This window comes from Calypte anna, chromosome 1 (genome assembly GCF_003957555.1).
Source record: "Calypte anna isolate BGI_N300 chromosome 1, bCalAnn1_v1.p, whole genome shotgun sequence".
NCBI lineage: Eukaryota > Metazoa > Chordata > Aves > Apodiformes > Trochilidae > Calypte > Calypte anna.
The window spans coordinates 79,307,352-79,324,376 of NC_044244.1; the positions used below are offsets into that span (position 1 = coordinate 79,307,352).

The 17,025-nt window shown below is 44.9% G+C and overlaps 1 protein-coding gene across 1 annotated transcript; it reads left to right on the forward strand.

The window, feature by feature from the left end:
- Window positions 1-10: 10 nt before the first annotated feature.
- Window positions 11-16,981, forward strand: LOC103532837 (fatty acid amide hydrolase). The gene is made up of 20 exons (XM_030457386.1): window positions 11-249; window positions 327-383; window positions 2,058-2,095; window positions 3,165-3,305; window positions 4,165-4,227; window positions 5,404-5,524; window positions 5,930-6,022; window positions 6,857-7,017; window positions 8,083-8,168; window positions 8,390-8,473; window positions 9,728-9,790; window positions 9,933-10,010; window positions 10,103-10,191; window positions 10,903-10,939; window positions 12,174-12,322; window positions 12,538-12,600; window positions 12,924-12,999; window positions 13,628-13,712; window positions 13,889-13,976; window positions 14,502-16,981. Exons 1-20 carry the CDS (start codon window positions 91-93, stop codon window positions 14,610-14,612), a joined length of 1,842 nt encoding a protein of 613 aa, XP_030313246.1. The 5' UTR covers window positions 11-90; the 3' UTR covers window positions 14,613-16,981.
- The last annotated feature ends 44 nt before the right edge of the window (window positions 16,982-17,025 follow it).

A 17,025-nucleotide genomic window follows, 5' to 3' on the forward strand; every position in this document is an offset into this window, starting at 1 on the left:
CCGGCCCGTGGGCGGGGCGAGCCCCGAGCAGCGACCCGGCAGCGGGAGGGAGGGCTTAGAGTTACCGCCGGGGGTAAGGGAAGGACAACGATGGCGCCGGTGCTGCTACTGCTGATACTCTCGGTGCTGCCGGTGGCCGCCGCCTACTTGTGCTGCGTGCGGCGGCACACGGGCAGCGCGGGGTTCGTGATGCGCCGCCGGGAGCCGGGCCGGGCCGAGGCGCGGAGCAGCAGCCCGCCGCGGGACACCGTGAGTGCCGGGAAGGGAGGGAGGGAAGGAGGAACCGGGCGATGGCGGGGAGCTCACCTCTCGCCTCCTCTCCGCAGTGGGCCCCGCGGCTGTGCGGCTCCGGGCTGCGCCTCTTCGTCCATGTGGCAAACACGGTGAGTGGGTTAGGGATGTGCTGTGCCGCTGCGCTCGCTGCGTTCCTCCTGCCTCCCCCCGGGCCCGGCACCTGACGGCGGTGCGGGAGCAGGGTAAACAAGGCGGTAAAACCCCAAAGGTTGCTGGGGGAAACCGACTCAAGGCTGCCGGGGGATTCGCAGGGAGGAGGGCTTCGTGGGGAAGGTAGGAGCCGCGTTTGCTAGAGGAGCCGAGGGGAAGCTGTGTCTCTCTGCCGTGGTGAGGAGTTCACCCTGTCCCCCAGGTGGGATGCCACGGGAGGAGGGAGAGCTGGCCCCGGCGTGAGGGGTCCCGTCATGGGGGTCCTTGGGTATGCAGACAGAAGCCAACATCAAACTCCGTTTACGGACTTTACCGGCTTTCTTCGGAGGTGAGGGGACTGGGGTGCTTCAGCCTTTTCAATGAGGCTTGCAGGAAGGCATCAAAGGCAGCTGCCCCACCAGAGCTCTCCGCGGGTGGGCTTTGAGCTGCCCTTGAGCCTGCAGGTTGGTTCCCTCCGTGGCTTTGTGTAGGGGGTGTGACAGCTCCTGTGTGAGGGAGCCTGCATCCCCTTGGCAGAGAGTGTCTGTCCAAAAGCAGGTGAATTTTGTTGTTCAAAAAAGCAGGTGAATTTTGCTGCTGCTGCTGAGCCTTTCCTTTTCATCCAGTGTCAAGGCTAGGCATGAAAGACTCGTTTTCAGCAGTGTGACCTGTAACAGAGCCTGGTGGCTGGTTCAGCCTAGAGTGGACACTAGTTTTGGGCTGTGCCATTACTTGTGAGAATACCTTGCAAGTGGCTTTCTCCCAGGACATAACAACCGGAATACCTTTTTTATCCTTTGCTTTGGGGCCACTTCTGGCGTGTGGCCTTGGGCTTGTTTACTTTTCCTGAAGCCCCCTTTATAGGGGAAACACGAGATTCTCAACCTCCTGTGGGATTATGCTGTTTTAGATTGCATACAGACTAGGAGCAATGTGATTTAAAAAAAAAAAAAAGACTAATTCTTGTGTAATGTGTGAGGCAACGTATCATTTCATGGATCTAGGAGTTTGTGCATTGCTTCAGATTTGTACTGTATTTGTACATCCCTTAACATAGAAGTCCATTGTTGAGCTGTTAAGACAGGCTAGAACAAGAATGATATCTTTGGGACCATTGATATTGCTACATTGGCAACCCCAAGGTATTTAGCTACCATGAAGTTTCTAAATTTCTCATGTTTTTCCAAGTTGACTCAGTTTACTGTAGGAGCTGGTTGAGTGACAGGAAAGATCGTAACAGTCAGATAAACAAAATCATAATAAGCTTCTACCTTATCCAGTTTTTGCATAATACGCAGCACATGAAGAAAGTAACGGGTGGGAGCTACATAGATGCCTCTTAAAAGTGTTCCAGCCTGCAGCTGCAGGCTTTCAGGGAAGGACAAAGGCAGAAGATTCAGAAGAATATGCTCTTTATAATTATATAAATATGAGAGGTGGAGGAAAGCATTTTGGGCCTGTTTTGTGGCCTTGAAATACAAGTGTTTGTGCTTTTTTTAACTACGTAGCATTGCATGCTCTCTTGGGTGCTTTGAGACTGCAGCAACTGAGCACATTCAGCATTCCTTGTCTAGTGAGGAACATGTTCAGGTCAAAGTTACTGCACACCAATGTTTCTGTTTGCTTTCTTCTAGGCTTTTGGACAGATCTGCTTGCTGCCAGTCTTAATGAGGTAAGAGCAGGGAGTTTTCTCCCTCTCATAGAGTTTTGTTTTGTTTTGTTTTTAAAGACACTTGCATTATACAGCTCTTACATGCTATCTGAAATAACCATTCTTATGAGGAAAGCCACATTATCATAGATGTTGTTTATTAGATTATTTTTTTTTTAGCTGCTTTGGTTTGAGTCCATCTCTATCAGAAGATATTTTCCTTTTTTCACACTCAGGCATGCGCATAGAAACTGAATTTAACAGCTTGTCTCTTTGCCTTTCTGTTCATTTGGTGAAGAGAAGTCTTCACATGTTCATGGGTGTGTTAATCTGCTGCGTTTATCACCAGTAGTGGTAGAAGAGTGGTAATAGTGAGGAAATGAGGTCAGAGATGAAGTTCAAAGGTCTTACTTAATATGTTCTTTTTAATGATATTCACTATTTGATGTCAGTCTCCCTCTCTCACTTATGTTTTTGTTTAGGAGCTGTGCTTTCAAGTGTAGGTTGCATTTGGGTAAGAGGTGTCAGGAACCTCAGGCTCATGCTTGGCTCACATAGTTTGCCCATCATGTGATGCCATCTGTGCACAGCCCAGGAGAGTAAAAAAATGTGTTAAACACAATTGGTACTCCTGAACTTGTACTTGGTGCATGAGCTTTTTGTGTGAATCAGACAAACTATGCTGAAGAAATCAATGGAAAAGTCTAAGGTTCTTGTTTAAACAGAATTAGTGCATGGATGGTTTATACTAGTTACTCCTTTTGTTTTCCACTCCATTCCTGTCTTTATTGTTCTGTGGATGTATATCTAATGAAAGCAAATTAAAAACTTTCATAATTTTTTCCCAGCGTGGGTTTATGGAGGTTGTCTGGCCTTATGTCAAGAGGTAGGAGGCTTTGTTAATTAAGCAGAAAGAGTTTGATGCTGCCTGTAGGAAAGTTGCGAGAGATTTATCATGTAACTGTTGCAACTTCCCGCTGGGAGAGCAGACTGCTAAGACAAAATGTTCGTGGATAAGGCTCCCTCTGAACAGTCTGAGAAATTAGTCACAGTAGAGCTTGCAAACTCTAGCAGTGACTCTCTCTTTCAGGCTAAACAACTTCTCTCTCATGCGTTCACTTGACATTCAAGAAGATCCCACGTTTATCCCAGAGGTTGCTGCAGAGGTTACAGAAGACAAGTCTGAGGCTAAAAGCACTTCAGATATTATAGAGCAGCTGATAGATGGAAGGTCAGTATGTGAGAGTGGAGTGGAAGAACAGGCATGTGGGACTATTACATTAGGGGGAAGCTGTCATCAATAATCTGGATTAAAATCTTTTCCCTGCTACTTTACCAAATTGTGCTGCCTGCCATCTTTGTGTTTGTAACTTAGAAATTGCCAGTATTTACAAGCTATGTGAATTTTCTACACAGCTCAGAGAATCTGTTTGTGGAAGAGACCAAAATCTGTGTTTGCCAGGGCTCTAGTTGCACTGTTAGAGCACATAGACTTTGTGGTTGGCTTGTCAGCACATACATACCCTCAAGTAAATTTGCAGGTGCACTGCTTCTTGCTTGCAAGGAGTCTCAAAAAGAACACAGGTTGCTTAGAGGAGGGGAGGAACACAGGTTATAAAGACAATGAACTGCAAGAAGTTAGTCTTTGTGAGGTTGCTTGGATAAAAGCATTTTTGGCTTCTTGGTTGCAGCCCATCCTTGATTAAATCCCACTTAATTCCAGGCAAAACATTACTCAGGCCTGTGTGTCTTGCTGAGCTCTGATGCTGAGGTGGGAGCAGCTGGCCTCCTATGAATGCTCTCCCCATCTGGTTTTGTTCTTAAATGTGGGCCTATCCAGTAGTTACTGATGTCTATGAGCATTGGTCAAGATGAGTGCTGCCTTCTGGTTCTTGTGCCCCCAGCTCTGCCAGTGACACATTACAGAGTGTGAGCTGAAATGTGTAGGCTAGCATTCCAGTTGGTGACCTGCAGGTTTGCTGTGTGTGCGTGATGCCCAGCCTGCATTGGACTATGATGCTGAAGTCTGCAGGTTTAAACAGAGGTGGATCTGACAGTTCACAGTTGCCCCTTTAATCCTTTCTTGGCAGGTCTGATTCTGCTCCCAATGGGTTTAGCTTCAAAGGCATCAAAGACTACCTGGACTGCTACTGGTAGGTGAAATTGTGGTCTGGCAACAACCTGTCTTGTGTCTTTTGCTGCTGTGGGGAGCTACTGCTCCACAAGCTCTCAGAAATCTCTTTGTTAGGATTGTCCTTGAGGTACCACAATTTAGCATGACCCCATGCAGTCCTTTTCCTCTAATAAGAAAGGAAAGCCAACTGGGAGAGCTGGCACAGCTTCTACAAGCCCTGCAAGAATATTTAAATGCTGGTTTCCTCATCTTATTGTCAATCTCTGGAAGAGAATTCTAAATACCTTGTTTACCCAAATGTGTGAGTGAGAAGGAGAGGAAGGTTCAGCTAAATGATGTGAGTTGCACATACTGTGTGTCCCTTGCATTTCCCAGCTCCAACTGCTTGTACTCCTGTGGGCAGTTTGACTGCTTCCACCAGTAAATATATGCAGCTCAGGAAGAGCTGGAAGCACATCCATGGCTCTGAGGTTCTGCAAGCTGTTGGCTGCTCAGTAATGGCTGGTTGCCTTTAGAATGTGTGTCAGATGTGGAGCACTTATATAAACCCTTCTGTGCTCCTGGCACTCAGTCCTCAAGGGCCAACTCTGCCACTGTCTAGTGTGGCCTCAGAGCAAAAGGTGGACACTGCAGTCTGGTACTAATAGGTGCATCCTCTGGCTGTGAGGCTTTCATGTCAGCCAAAGATAGATGGTTTTGAGGTGTAACATGTCCTTTTGCCAGGAGGGAGGGAAAGCTCAATTATTAAAGGTAGGTTGTGACACCACTGCTGGTAGCTTTTCTCTCTAGGAGGAAGCCTGTATAGAGGGTGCTGGCCTCTTGGTCTTAGCTCATGATATGGGAAGTTTCATAGGCTCAGGCTTTCAGGAGCTTGAGTATGCTGCAAATCTGTCAGCTGTCCTACCCTGTTTGTCTGATGGTTTAGGAATGTCTGGGTAACTCTCCTAGCTCCTGCCCCTACTCCCCCAGGGGCTGGGGGTATGCTGTGTAGGCAGATTCTCTCCTTAAAGAAGGGAGTCTCCTGTCTTGATGGTGTCAACTGTATTGAAACCATCACCACACACAGATTCTTATCTAGTTCTTACTTATACCTGTGACAGCTGCTGTCTTGCTACATAAGAGACAAACCCTGTTTGTGGGTGTGGTGTGGTGTAGGGGGTCTTGTAACAAGGTCCCAATTTCTCCTGTCTTGTAGGAGTGGGAAGCTGACACCATCTCAGGTAGCAAGGAACATCATTGCCATGCTGGAGGACTGCGACAAATCCACACCCCCACTCAGAGCAATTGTGCAATGGGACCAAGAACAAATAATGCTGGTAATGTCTGTCTCTGGTAGGAAACTCCAACAGCAGTAGCATCCATTAGAAGGGGCAGAGGCTCTTCTACTGATATATTGCACAGAAAAATATGTACATTTTTCCTCCCTACTTATGTAGAGGACTACAGACAAGTTAGCTTTCCTTTTGCAAAGAGCAGCAGCATTAAAGCAATCTGTTTTGTGGTGGATGACTATGCTTAAAATGAGACTTCTGTGCTTATGTGGCATCCATTAGCATAGATGCTTCCAATAGTAGTTCCCATGAGCATATGGTTGAAGAAGAAATAAACTTTTACAGTTTGGCTCAGCAGGAGCTTTAGAAGGCCATTTTTGGTATCTCGTCTGATACTGGTAATGACCTTCAGCTCAACTAAAGATAGATAATTTTTTTTTCTCTGTGCAGATGGCTGAGGCCTCTACTGCTCGTTATAGGAATAAATGTACCCTGTCTTACCTGGATGGCATCCCAGTGTGTCTGAAAGAAGAGTTCAAAGTGGTGAGTTTCCTTGTCTAACTGTTGGTTCATGCTATAGGTGGTCACCTGGACAGCTCACTGTGACAAGGTTTGAAGGCCAACACCTCAGCAGAAGCCTGACAATATGTTTGTAATAAGGGGTATTATGTGGGTTTGGAATGAGTAGGATTAACAAGCTTTGCCAGGTGAAGACAGATTTTGAGTATAGCAGGTATGTTCCAAATCTTGTACTGGTTTCTTTAATCCATGAGGAATAGAGCGTGAGGTTGGGAAGCAGTCCAATATGATGAAAGGAGAACGTATAAATGCATCTGTAGCAGTGGGTTTAACTGTGTTTCTCAGGTACTGACTCTGTTCCACTGGCACAGAATCCCTGTCTCCTTACCTTAAAGAACATACTAGTGTCAGAAATATGCAAGTTAGTTTGAAAATCCCTGCTCACAAGGAGTTTTACCTGTGGGCCACTAGTAGCTACAATTAAATGCTTCTGGTGGTGCCATCAAGCTGTTGTATGCTCTGCAGAGACTTGCCCATAGGGTGGGAGTCCTGTTTATGTACAGATTCTTCCATTGCTGCCTCAAAGTGAAGAGTACTTAGTACACCCTGCTAATGAGTCCATCTGGTATTTTGGCATTCATCTGATCTTGATGCCTTGCTTCAAGGCACTGCAGATCTGAAATGCTGCAGCTCTGTCCATAGAAAAATAGAAAATAAAACTCCTTTGTGCTGTGGGGCCAAGGTAACTAGTCTGCAGCCTCTGCACATAGCCATTGCATTGCTGCAGGGAGGCAGACTTTTTGACTTGCCTACCTTGCTGGGGTTTTAGGATGAATAATAAGGTGTCTTCTTGCTAAGGCACCTTACCATCACCGAGTGGGAACAGTGTATCTCGGGACAGAGCCTGAAACTGAAGATGCTACTGTGGCCAAGAAGCTGCGAGAGGCTGGGGCTATCATTATTGGTGTATCAAACATGCACGAACTAGGGACTGGAACAACTGGATGCAACCCTAATAGGTAAAAATCCCTTTCATCTCTCTTCCCCTCCAGTCTAGAAAGACCTAAAAGTCTGTCCAAAACTGACAGGGAAGTGGACAAAACTAGAGCAATTATGTGGAAATAAGAGTGATGTAAGCACCCTGTATAGGGAGAACCCTGGGGGTATGAAAACCCAGCATTGTAGACTTGATGGTCAGAGTACCTGTGGAAGCCTAAAGGCTCCTGAAACCAAAGGAATGGGAGGATCCAAGTGGTATTTATCATCTGAGTAAAGAACTTGGTTTGCCAGGCTTACAGGCCTGGAGGTGTGAATGTTTACAGGATGAGTGGTAGACATAAGCAGTGACAGAAAACAAATAAATAGTAATCTAATGCTCAGTCACAGTAAATTCTTAAACGGCCCAGAACAGTGAGAAAATGTACAGTCATCTTAGGAGAGTGTAGTGTTTTTATTTCATAGCTAAAACAGGTTAACTGGAATTTGCTTTGCTGTTGTGAATTCTCCAGCTGTAGCCAAGCTGAGAACTGCTTTTCCAGCTTTAATGAGCCATGTGAAGAGCTTTGCTTTGTGCATGGGTGGCTGGATGGAACTGGGGCTCTCCCTCACCTGCAACAACATGCCAGGGCATTTCCTTACTGTGTGAAGTTGGTTGGATGCCTTGCTGCCTGGAAGGTCTCTGGTGTCTGAGGACCATGGTCAGCCTGGAGACTTTAGGAACTGCTGTGCTGGGTTAAAGGGCATTGCTTGGGATGCTGACTTGTCTGTAAGAATTGCTGGGCACCGACTGCTCCACCTTTTGGAACTGCATAAGGCAGTGTGGCATTCAGTAACAGCACAGCGCTGCCACAGACAGAAGAGCTGGAGTGGCATCCTTGCTCTTGTTTTGAGACTGTCTCTTTTGGGTAGCCTGCTTTTGGTAACAAGAGGTTGGATTCTGAGGCACAAGTTTTTTTTGCGTCTTGTTTTCTAGGGACTATTCAGGATGAAATGGTATTACTGAGCTGTGTTTCTGGATCTTTTCCTGCCCTTTAGTGTAGGCGTTTCTTCCTAAAAAAAGATTCAACACTGTTTGTCTGCTTCAGGTACCACAAGATCCCTAGGAATCCTTACAAGCCTAACCACTTCACAGGTGGGAGCTCCAGTGGGTCAGCAGCAGCTGTAGCAGCAGGTGGGTGGTCCTAAATAGAGTTCAGGGGTGGTGGGAGGAAGGTCCTGAGCCAAAGTACCTCAGGCATTTAGTTTTTATGAGGGGGCTTAGAAGCTGGAGGGAACTTCTGGCTGAACAGAGAGCTCCGTGTGCTGTTGTGGCTGCAGATGCTGGTAGAGTGGACAGGGCAACACAGTGTCTCTCTGATCACAGGCCAATGTGTGTTTGTGGGTTTCTTGTAGGTCTTTGCCCGGTGGCTATTGGCACAGATGGAGGTGGCTCTGTGAGGATTCCTGCTTCATTCTGTGGTGTGGTGGGGCTAAAAGGTAGACCCCTTTAATCATGGAGAGGGTATATGTCTTGATTGCTGTATCAGATAGCATGCCACAAACAAATCAGGGACAGTCTGTTCATTCCTGTCAAGCAAAACCCAACCAGATAAACTCCAAGTGTAACAGCCTGAGAGTCATTTGGGTTGGACTGGCAGAGGAGAAGTATCCTCAGTGTACTGACTTTTGAACAGATGTTCAGGAAAAACTAACTTTCTTGAGTCAAATGCTAAACCAAAATGTGTGCTGCTTTTCTTTCTACCCACTCATCCCTCTTCAGTCTTCCTTCTTTGCTGAGAAGTATTTCCAACATAATTTGGTATCTGTACTGAGCTGTTGAAAAGCATCTCCACCCATGATGGTTTTCCATCACCCCAATTATATGGAGAGGCTGATGCTGCTCAGATTAGTATCTGGTAAGTTAAACCTGGTAATAGGCTTATGTGAAACAAGGATACAGTAATTCCCTCTTAGCATTAAAAGAAGCAGCAATGTCTTTTTATTTTCAGTAAGAATCAATGCAATCAAGGGGATTGTGCAGAGGATATAAGAAATACACAGGCCTTGTCTACAGTGTGGATGGTGGCCTGGCAGGATTGTCACTTTTCTTAAGGGATTATCATTCCAAAGGATATCTTCTGCTTCATCTGAGATGGGATGAGATTATTCTGTCTTTATCTGTCATTACTCCGTTTTCCCATCTTCCACATGTAATCAACTCGGTTGATTTATCAACTCGGTAAATCTTGATTTATCTGAGGAAGATAATTATTACAATGATGACAAAATTATAACCAGTCAGAAGGGCAGTACGAATACTCACAGAAGGCAACTGGTATTAGGCATGAAGGCTCACTAGTGAAACAGGCAAGATCTCCCGGGGGTGGTATCTCCTGCTGTTGATAATCCTGCTCCTGCCTTTCCATCCTCCGCACTATAGATTCTGCTTCTGCATATTTAAATGCAAGTATTTAAATATATGTGCTCCTGCACGTATATTCCTTCAACTAAGTAACTTATGGGGGAAAACAGTTTCACTATCTGTTGAACACATCTGTTTCATTCATGAGACAGATCATGGTCAGCAGAACAGGGTACCGAAAGATGAGTGACTCAGTTCTGAAACAGCAGAGGTAAAAGTGAACTGGCAGGGGTGTGTTGCTTACTGATTGAGTGCACCAGAGCCATGTAGTTTAGATTTTACTATTGACTGCTGATAACCCAGCTAACTGCCCATTTAATTTTCTCTAGGTACATTTGGGCGCATCAGTTGTCATGGCAGCTTGCCACTCTCCTACTCTACAGTCAGCGTAGGTAAGAGGACTTGTGCCCCACTTCAGGGACCTTGCTGTGTGTTGTTCTGACAGGGGAGGAGACATCTGTATCTGCAAAATACCTTGGGAGGAAGGTCCTGTTTACCTCTTGTTAATTTTTTTAACTGTCCTCTCATTTACAGGCCCTATCTGTACCTCAGTGGCAGATGCAGCCATTGTCTACAGTATTCTTGCTGAGCCAGATCCACTCTATCCATATGGTAGGTGAATCCTTTTCCTTCCAGAGCCCAGGTGGTCTGCAGTCCTAGAGGGATCCTGTGTAAAAGGAGGAATTCTTGTTTGTTCCTTGCAGGTCTTAAACAGCCCAAAGCAACCCTTTCTGATATGTGTGCTCCTGATCTGAAAGGCTTGAAACTGGGAGTGGACTGGACATTTTTTAAGGTGCCTGTTCTGTCTCTCTTCTGCTTTGCAAAATGAGATTTTAAAGGAATTCAGTGCATTGCCCATCATTGTTAGAGCTTCTCATGTTTAGTTTTATAATTAGAAGAGAATATAGCCTGGATGAAAACATCAACAGGGATAGATTTTTTCCCTAAGGCAGCCTTTTGAGTAAAAGTCTGTTGGAGGCATGGGTCTGTACAGATGATGGCAGTATGGTTCTTCATATTGCTGTTTCTATTGGAAGTAATGCTTCTGTACTGATTAAAAAAGGCAGCTAGTTTAAAATCAAATGAGGAAAAGTAATGTAACCATTTGGTGATGCTGCTGTAGCTGCTGAGTGGTATTTCATCGTTCCAATGTAGAAACTCAGCTTGCTAGCTAGTATCACTTGGCACTTGTAATACAATCCCAAAAATGTGTTCAGGATTTCTTCCCTAGAGGAAAACAAGGACTCTTTCTGGCTCTGCTCCAGAACAGAGTAAGAATACCCTCTCCTCTGGAAAAGATTACCATTCCTGTTCCCTATGGAAATAACTTGAAAGCTGTTCTCTTGGAGCAGGACCTAAGGCAGTCCTGGAGGGCTGTGTTTCACTGCCATTAGGGACAGGAACAAAGAAAGCTCCATCAGGGCCAAAGTCTGGGTGAATATGTTCACCAAGGAGAGAAGGGCAATTCCTAATGTCTACTTACTTCTTTCCTCCTATTCTCTAGGCCTGTGATGCTGAAATCCTGTCCATGTGTGAGAAAGGTAAAGAGGAAAAGTCTTAAGTCTCATTCTACCTGATGCCATGGTACCACTTGGTCCTTTTTTTATGTGTACATTAAAAAGATCTTGCCTGAAGTCCTTAAAGGCAGACATTTAAAGGGGGTCTGGCTGGACAAACACCAGTATCATTGTATTAGGGAAACCCTCCTGACTGCTGAGGGTTAAAAAGCTCAACAGTTATAGGCTTGTCAGGTTACAATGGAAGAATGCAGCCCAGTGTGCTAAGCCTCTGCCTGTATAAAGACAGATCTGTGCTCAGTAATACTTTGCAGGCTATAAGGGTAAAAGACTTTTAAGGGAGGCACTTGTTTCACAACATAATGTTCAGCAAGAAAGATGGGAATAGGTCTTTATGATGTACCCAGTCCTCTGGCATTTCCTTGAAACCAGCCAAATGATGCCTTCAGGGTGGTTTGTCAGATTTTAGACTAAGCAAAATTGACCTTGGGGGTGGGGGAGAAAGACTCTACAAAGCTTGGTATAGTACTTGCCCTCCTACTCACTGGAGCTGAGAATTCACAATATTCAGGCTTTGTTTGCCTGGATTGTCTTCAGCCTACTTATTTCCATAGACACAGTTATACATATGTAAGGCTTTATTAGGAGAGATGCACCACAAGCCAGTGAAATAGGCAAGCGTGGCTATTTATGAAGAAGTTAGGGTCAAAAGAAAGAAGAGGATTCTTCCTGGGCTGCAAAAGACTCACTTTTCCTGAAGTCTTGGTGTTCAGCCTTGCTAAAGTGCATCAGGATTTAGCGAACCTGTACTGTTGATTCTGGTCTGCTGAGTATACCTCAGATTCCCCTACCATTAGAGTTCAGAAGAGGCTTTGATGCATCTCATGATCATAAATAATCACATCATGCTATTGGAATGCTGGTCATGTCAAGTTCTCAGGGAAGCACTGTCAGTCCCTCTTTATGGTTTGGGTTACCTGTGGAGCTAGAGGGAGGAGAGAAAAGTTGTGGGTAAATTAGGATCCTGTCTGCAAGCCCCTACCACTGCCCTGCTGGATTATTGAGATCTAGTTAGGCTGAAGGCTTTTACCTACAAGAGGCAGCTACAGCAGTCTGCATGCCACAGTGCACTGAAGATGCTTGCTTTGTAAAGGCCTCTAGGGTCTCCAGCTTCTTAAGGGGGTCAGGATTAATGCCCCTTCTGTGAGGTCTGGTGAACTCAGGGATGCTGTCTATGCTTTACCTGTTCTGTATGCAGCTGTGGAGCACCTGCAGAGTTTGGGAGCCAGTGTGGTTGAAGTGTCTCTTCCGGAGATGGAAGAAGTTAAAGTAGCACATGTAATCTGCATTCTCAGTGAGATGAGGGATTTTCTGCAACCTGACTTCAATAAACATTTTGAGGAAATGGTAAGTAGCAGCAGTTTGGATCAATGGCAGTAGTTGTCCTGGCTAATACAGAACAAGTGTCATGTCAATAAGAAACCTGAGGCTCTCCTTGTTTACTGTGACAAACCATCTGTTAGATAACTACTGATACAGGAGAGTAGATCTGGAAGAGAACTCCTAGGCTATCACATTCAGTTTTTTCCAAGTAGAGCCATGATCATTGTTTTCTCTTTCAGAATTTGGACACTCGGGCTAACCTGGCCTTGGCTTCACAGTTCACAGCTCTGGATTATATTACAGTAAGGAACATACCATGGTGAAGGCTGAAGGGAGGCACCTGGTGAACTTGTAAGGGTGGGGTGGAGGATTTTCTGAACCTTCCCATCCATGTGGGAAGATACCACCAAGCTGTACTGTCCTTTGCTGCGAAAGCAGGCTGAGTGGTGGGGCACCACCCAGGACATGACACCTTGACTGGTGTTCTGCATCTTGATTCCAAACTGCAGGAATGGTGTCATCTTTTGCAGAGGCATAGCTCTGACATGGGCAGAGTCTGTCAACATCAAATATGAGCCTCGTGAGCCAGGAGGGCCCAGTCAGACAGTAGTCTCTCTGCTTGCAGGCAAATCGACAGAGAACTCGGAGCATGAGATTTCTGCGAGAGATCTTCACCACTGTGAACTGTATCCTTACACCAGGTACTGGCAATCTTGGCTGAAGAACTGGTCCCCAGCAGCTGTGTGGTACATTTTAAGAACAGTAAATCCATTAATTTTCCCTCCCCAGCTTTAAGAGCATGACTTCTGTGCAAATCTTGTGCTCTGCCTCAGGGCTTTAGAAGGTAATGCAGCCTGGCTAGAAAGACTGTTGTGCACTTCTAGGCTTTCTGCCTATAACCATTGTAGTGAGAAACCATTGTTGTTACTTGAAACAGGAGCTGCAGAGCACATTTACACAGGAGGGACTGGGCATCTAATTATGTATGCAAATGTTCTCACTCTAAATAGAAACCGCTTAATTCATAAGTCTTGGTGACTTGATTGCGTTCTAGGGGTGTGAGTTTGCATCACCAATGTATGTCAAACACGTGGCTTTAATGAACTGAGCTGTTTCTTGAAGATTTCCCACTGCCCGTCTCTTCATTTGCTCTTCAAAGACGGGATGAGGTTACCCACAGAGGCTGTGGAATCTCCATCCCTGGAGATACTCAGAAGACATTTAAACATGGTCCTGGGCAACCTGCTGTAGATGACTGTCCTTGAGACAAAAGGTTAGACAAGATGACTTCATGAGGTCCCTTTTAGTCATTTTGTGCTTCCTCCACAGCTGTTGCTTCTACTGCACCAAGAATCTTTGAATCTGACCTAGTGACTGGGAGCAGTGATATGTCCTTCACAGCTCGGTCCATGAGGTAAGAAGAGTGCTGTTTGCACTATGGAATCAAAACCTGGGGATGTGCTGCACTAACTCAAAGAGCTCAGGCTGTAGAGCAGGAGAGATCAATCCTAGCTGCCTCTCCTCTGCCCTAAAAAGGGTGATTTTGCTGATCTCTCAAGGCAGGAATGCTGATGACAGCTTTTCCTCCAGGTTCATGCAGCTTGGTAACTTCACTGGGATTCCAGGCCTTGTGGTCCCCATTGGATATTCTACTGCTGGGCTTCCCATCAGTTTCCAGGTGAGTATCACATCTTTGTGAATGCTGAATCATAAAATCCCAAGCTGTCTTTGTCCTGAACCACTATGACCAGGGTGCTGCTCTTCCATATAGCACACTTGAGGAGTTGACAGATACTAGTAATAAGACTTTTACACTTGTGGGTGAAGAGATTTGCCTTAGAGTAATTCACTCCTGAACAGCAAAAGGACTCTTCAGCCATCTAGGAGATAGATATCTGTCTACTTGCATCAGTACCTGGTATTTGTCACTACTTTTTCCTTTCTTATTTCTAATTTCTGTAACTTTTATAAAGCCCTTGCCTCTTGAAGCGGGTCTCATGTAAATGAAAGGTTGATGTCTTGTAATTGAGTCACACAGCTGCCTTCATCCCCAGTGCACTGACACCATATTTACTGAGGTAAAAGGGAAAAATATGTCTTTTAGGTTTTGCTGGGGGGAAAATTATGTTCTCCAGGGCTTTCAAGAGCATCTGTATGTCATGCTGTTTTTTCCTCTCTCTCTCTGCCTCTCATCTTCTCACAGGTCATGGCAAAATGGTGGGATGAAGCTGTTCTTCTGAGGATTGGCCTGAAGCTAGAGCAGTTCCGTCAGCAGACAAAAAAACCATCCATTTATTATGACATCCTTGCATGACAGTGACCAAGATTGGGAATAAGTCTTTTTATCTCTCCTAGACTGACCTGACCAAGTATTAGAGTGGACTTGTTTTCAATATTCATCTGAATAAGGCTTAGTAGCAGGCCTGTTTGAGGAATAGGGAGGAGGACTGATCTAAAAAGGCACTGATGCTAAGCAGACATAATTTCTGCTCCCTGCTCATTACTAGATGGTCCAGTTTATACTGGGAGACCATATGTGCTAGCTAGTTTCTGCTGGTTTTGGCAAGCAGGGAAGCTGCAACTATCTTGTGCAACTTCTTTCCCTGTAGGGGGGGTCAAGATGGAAGACAATTGCACCTACAGGACTGCATCCAGGCAGCTTATACTACTGTGCATGTTGACCTTAAACCTTCCCACAGAACTCCCCCTGCTCCAGGACATAAGAAAGGTACTGTTTTGAGGGGGAGAGGCAGCAAATAATATCAGCTCCCTTGGAAGGAGGAGGATCTTAACACACCTGAAGTTAGGTAGTGTGTGTTTTTACCCCTAAAATAGTCCCTCAGAGCAAAGAGGAAAGCCTATAGTTAAGTGTTACTGTGATTCTGTTCTTCATATTGCAAACAGTAAGGTCAGTCTCACTGTTGCACAAAGTATGGGTCTGCTCACTGCCTGAGCAGTCCTATCTACCTTCACCCTTATATGCAAGGAGAATAAAAATCAGAGCATGAACCCTCAGCAACTCTGTGACTCAAAGTCTTGGTTCAGGGTTCTGGCTCTGTTACACATCTCCATTTCCCAGGCAAAGCCTTGGAGCACCTCTTTTCTCCCACTGGTTGCTTCAGTATAAGGTATTTAGGTGTCCAAATGGAAGGAACTGCTTGGTAATGCTGTGAAATACTGCTTAAGAGGTGCTGAGCCAGTTACTGTAAACAGGTGAAATCTGTAGCTGAGTACTGCAGGAATTGAAGATGGGTGTAAGAAATGTATTGCACAAAGCCATGTGCAGCTAAGGGTTTGCTATAGATAAAAAGCCAACCCCTTCTTATCCCAAATGTACTTCCTGAAGTAATCAATGTATAATTAAGACACTGATTAGGCTACACTACACCCAGGATGACAGGGTTCTAAGCCTGTGTTTCATTGAAAGGCTCCAGACTGTAAAATACCAAGTCCTGCCAGCAGCACCACAGTCACAGGAAATAAAAGGTCCAAGAGTGTGTTTTTGGAGTAGCTTGAGGTTAATGCTCAGAGGCATCTGTTGCCTACCACATCAGGTATCCTGGGCTTGTGATCAGGCTGCTGGAGAAGCTGTCTTAGACAGGAGTAGAGAAGATACTGTAGTCTGAGCTTGGAAGGAAAGAAGGAATAGAAAGTAGCTGTGGTTTCTCCCAAACTTGGTACCATTGGTTTTCCAGCCCTACTCCCCCAATACCTATCCACTCTTTAAACAGAGCTAGCACTTTACTAATTTCTAAAGTCAAGTCAGATCACATCTGAATGAAAGAACATTGCACTGCCTTCTCCTTGATTACCCAAATTAAAGCATCAACTACCATCAGCTGTCATCATCCACAGCTAAATTAATGATATGGTTGATACTGTCTTTTATCTTCAATCCCTCTATATGATACTGCCACAACTATCCTTTGCACTAGATTCTAGTACAGTTCAACTATATGAAGAATGGTTAAATAGCCAAATTATTTCCTCTATTATTAATAAGTTATTAAGTACTACCAACATACCTTAGAGTGAAACATTGCTGAAATGCACTGTTTAGCAATATGGGAGTTCTAAGTGTTTGACAAGAATAAATTTCTGCCAGGAACATTACTGCTGGAAGAAAATGACTGAATATTCCCTAATTTAATACTGTATCTCAAGGGATTAGAGAGGGATGTTTAAAATACTCAAATACTATCCTGCTAGAAGAAGCTATTTCAAATCCCTTACTAAATGAGATACTACTCCTAAATTGTTATTTCAATATTTAGTTCATTATCTGGGCAGAGTGAGGAAGCTGAAGTTGCTAGGAGGAGAAATAGGAGCTAAAGAGGTTATTTCTTAAAAATAATACTTGCATCCCGCTAACACTTGAGAACTGAGAGCTTTTACTGACTGACTGTAACTTAAGTCTGTCTTTCCACACACTGCTTCCTCCCTTTTCCTAAACTGGTCACACCAGTGCGCATTTCCAGTGCAAGACCTCCCTGGTACTGAGGTTACCAAGATAAATTTTATGCCCTGGTGAAAGGACCCATGTTTCCTTTCTTCCCCAGGGTGTTAGCTTATCAGAGTTCGACAGCAGGCCAGTTCCTAATTAACAACATACTGTCCCCACATTATGCAATAGTTTTGTGAGCAAAGCAGACACAGTGACCACACACACAAGCCTGTTGCATCACATAGATATATGTATGGGTATAGATATAAGTTATATACACATT

Bases quoted from the DNA above. Each gene is read 5' to 3' on its own strand.
- LOC103532837 (XM_030457386.1), top strand. From the start codon at position 91: ATGGCGCCGGTGCTGCTACTGCTGATACTCTCGGTGCTGCCGGTGGCC. The intron at 4,228-5,403 runs GTAGGTGAAATT...CCTGTCTTGTAG, and splicing joins GACTACCTGGACTGCTACTG to GAGTGGGAAGCTGACACCAT. The intron at 10,011-10,102 runs GTAGGTGAATCC...TGTTCCTTGCAG, and splicing joins AGATCCACTCTATCCATATG to GTCTTAAACAGCCCAAAGCA.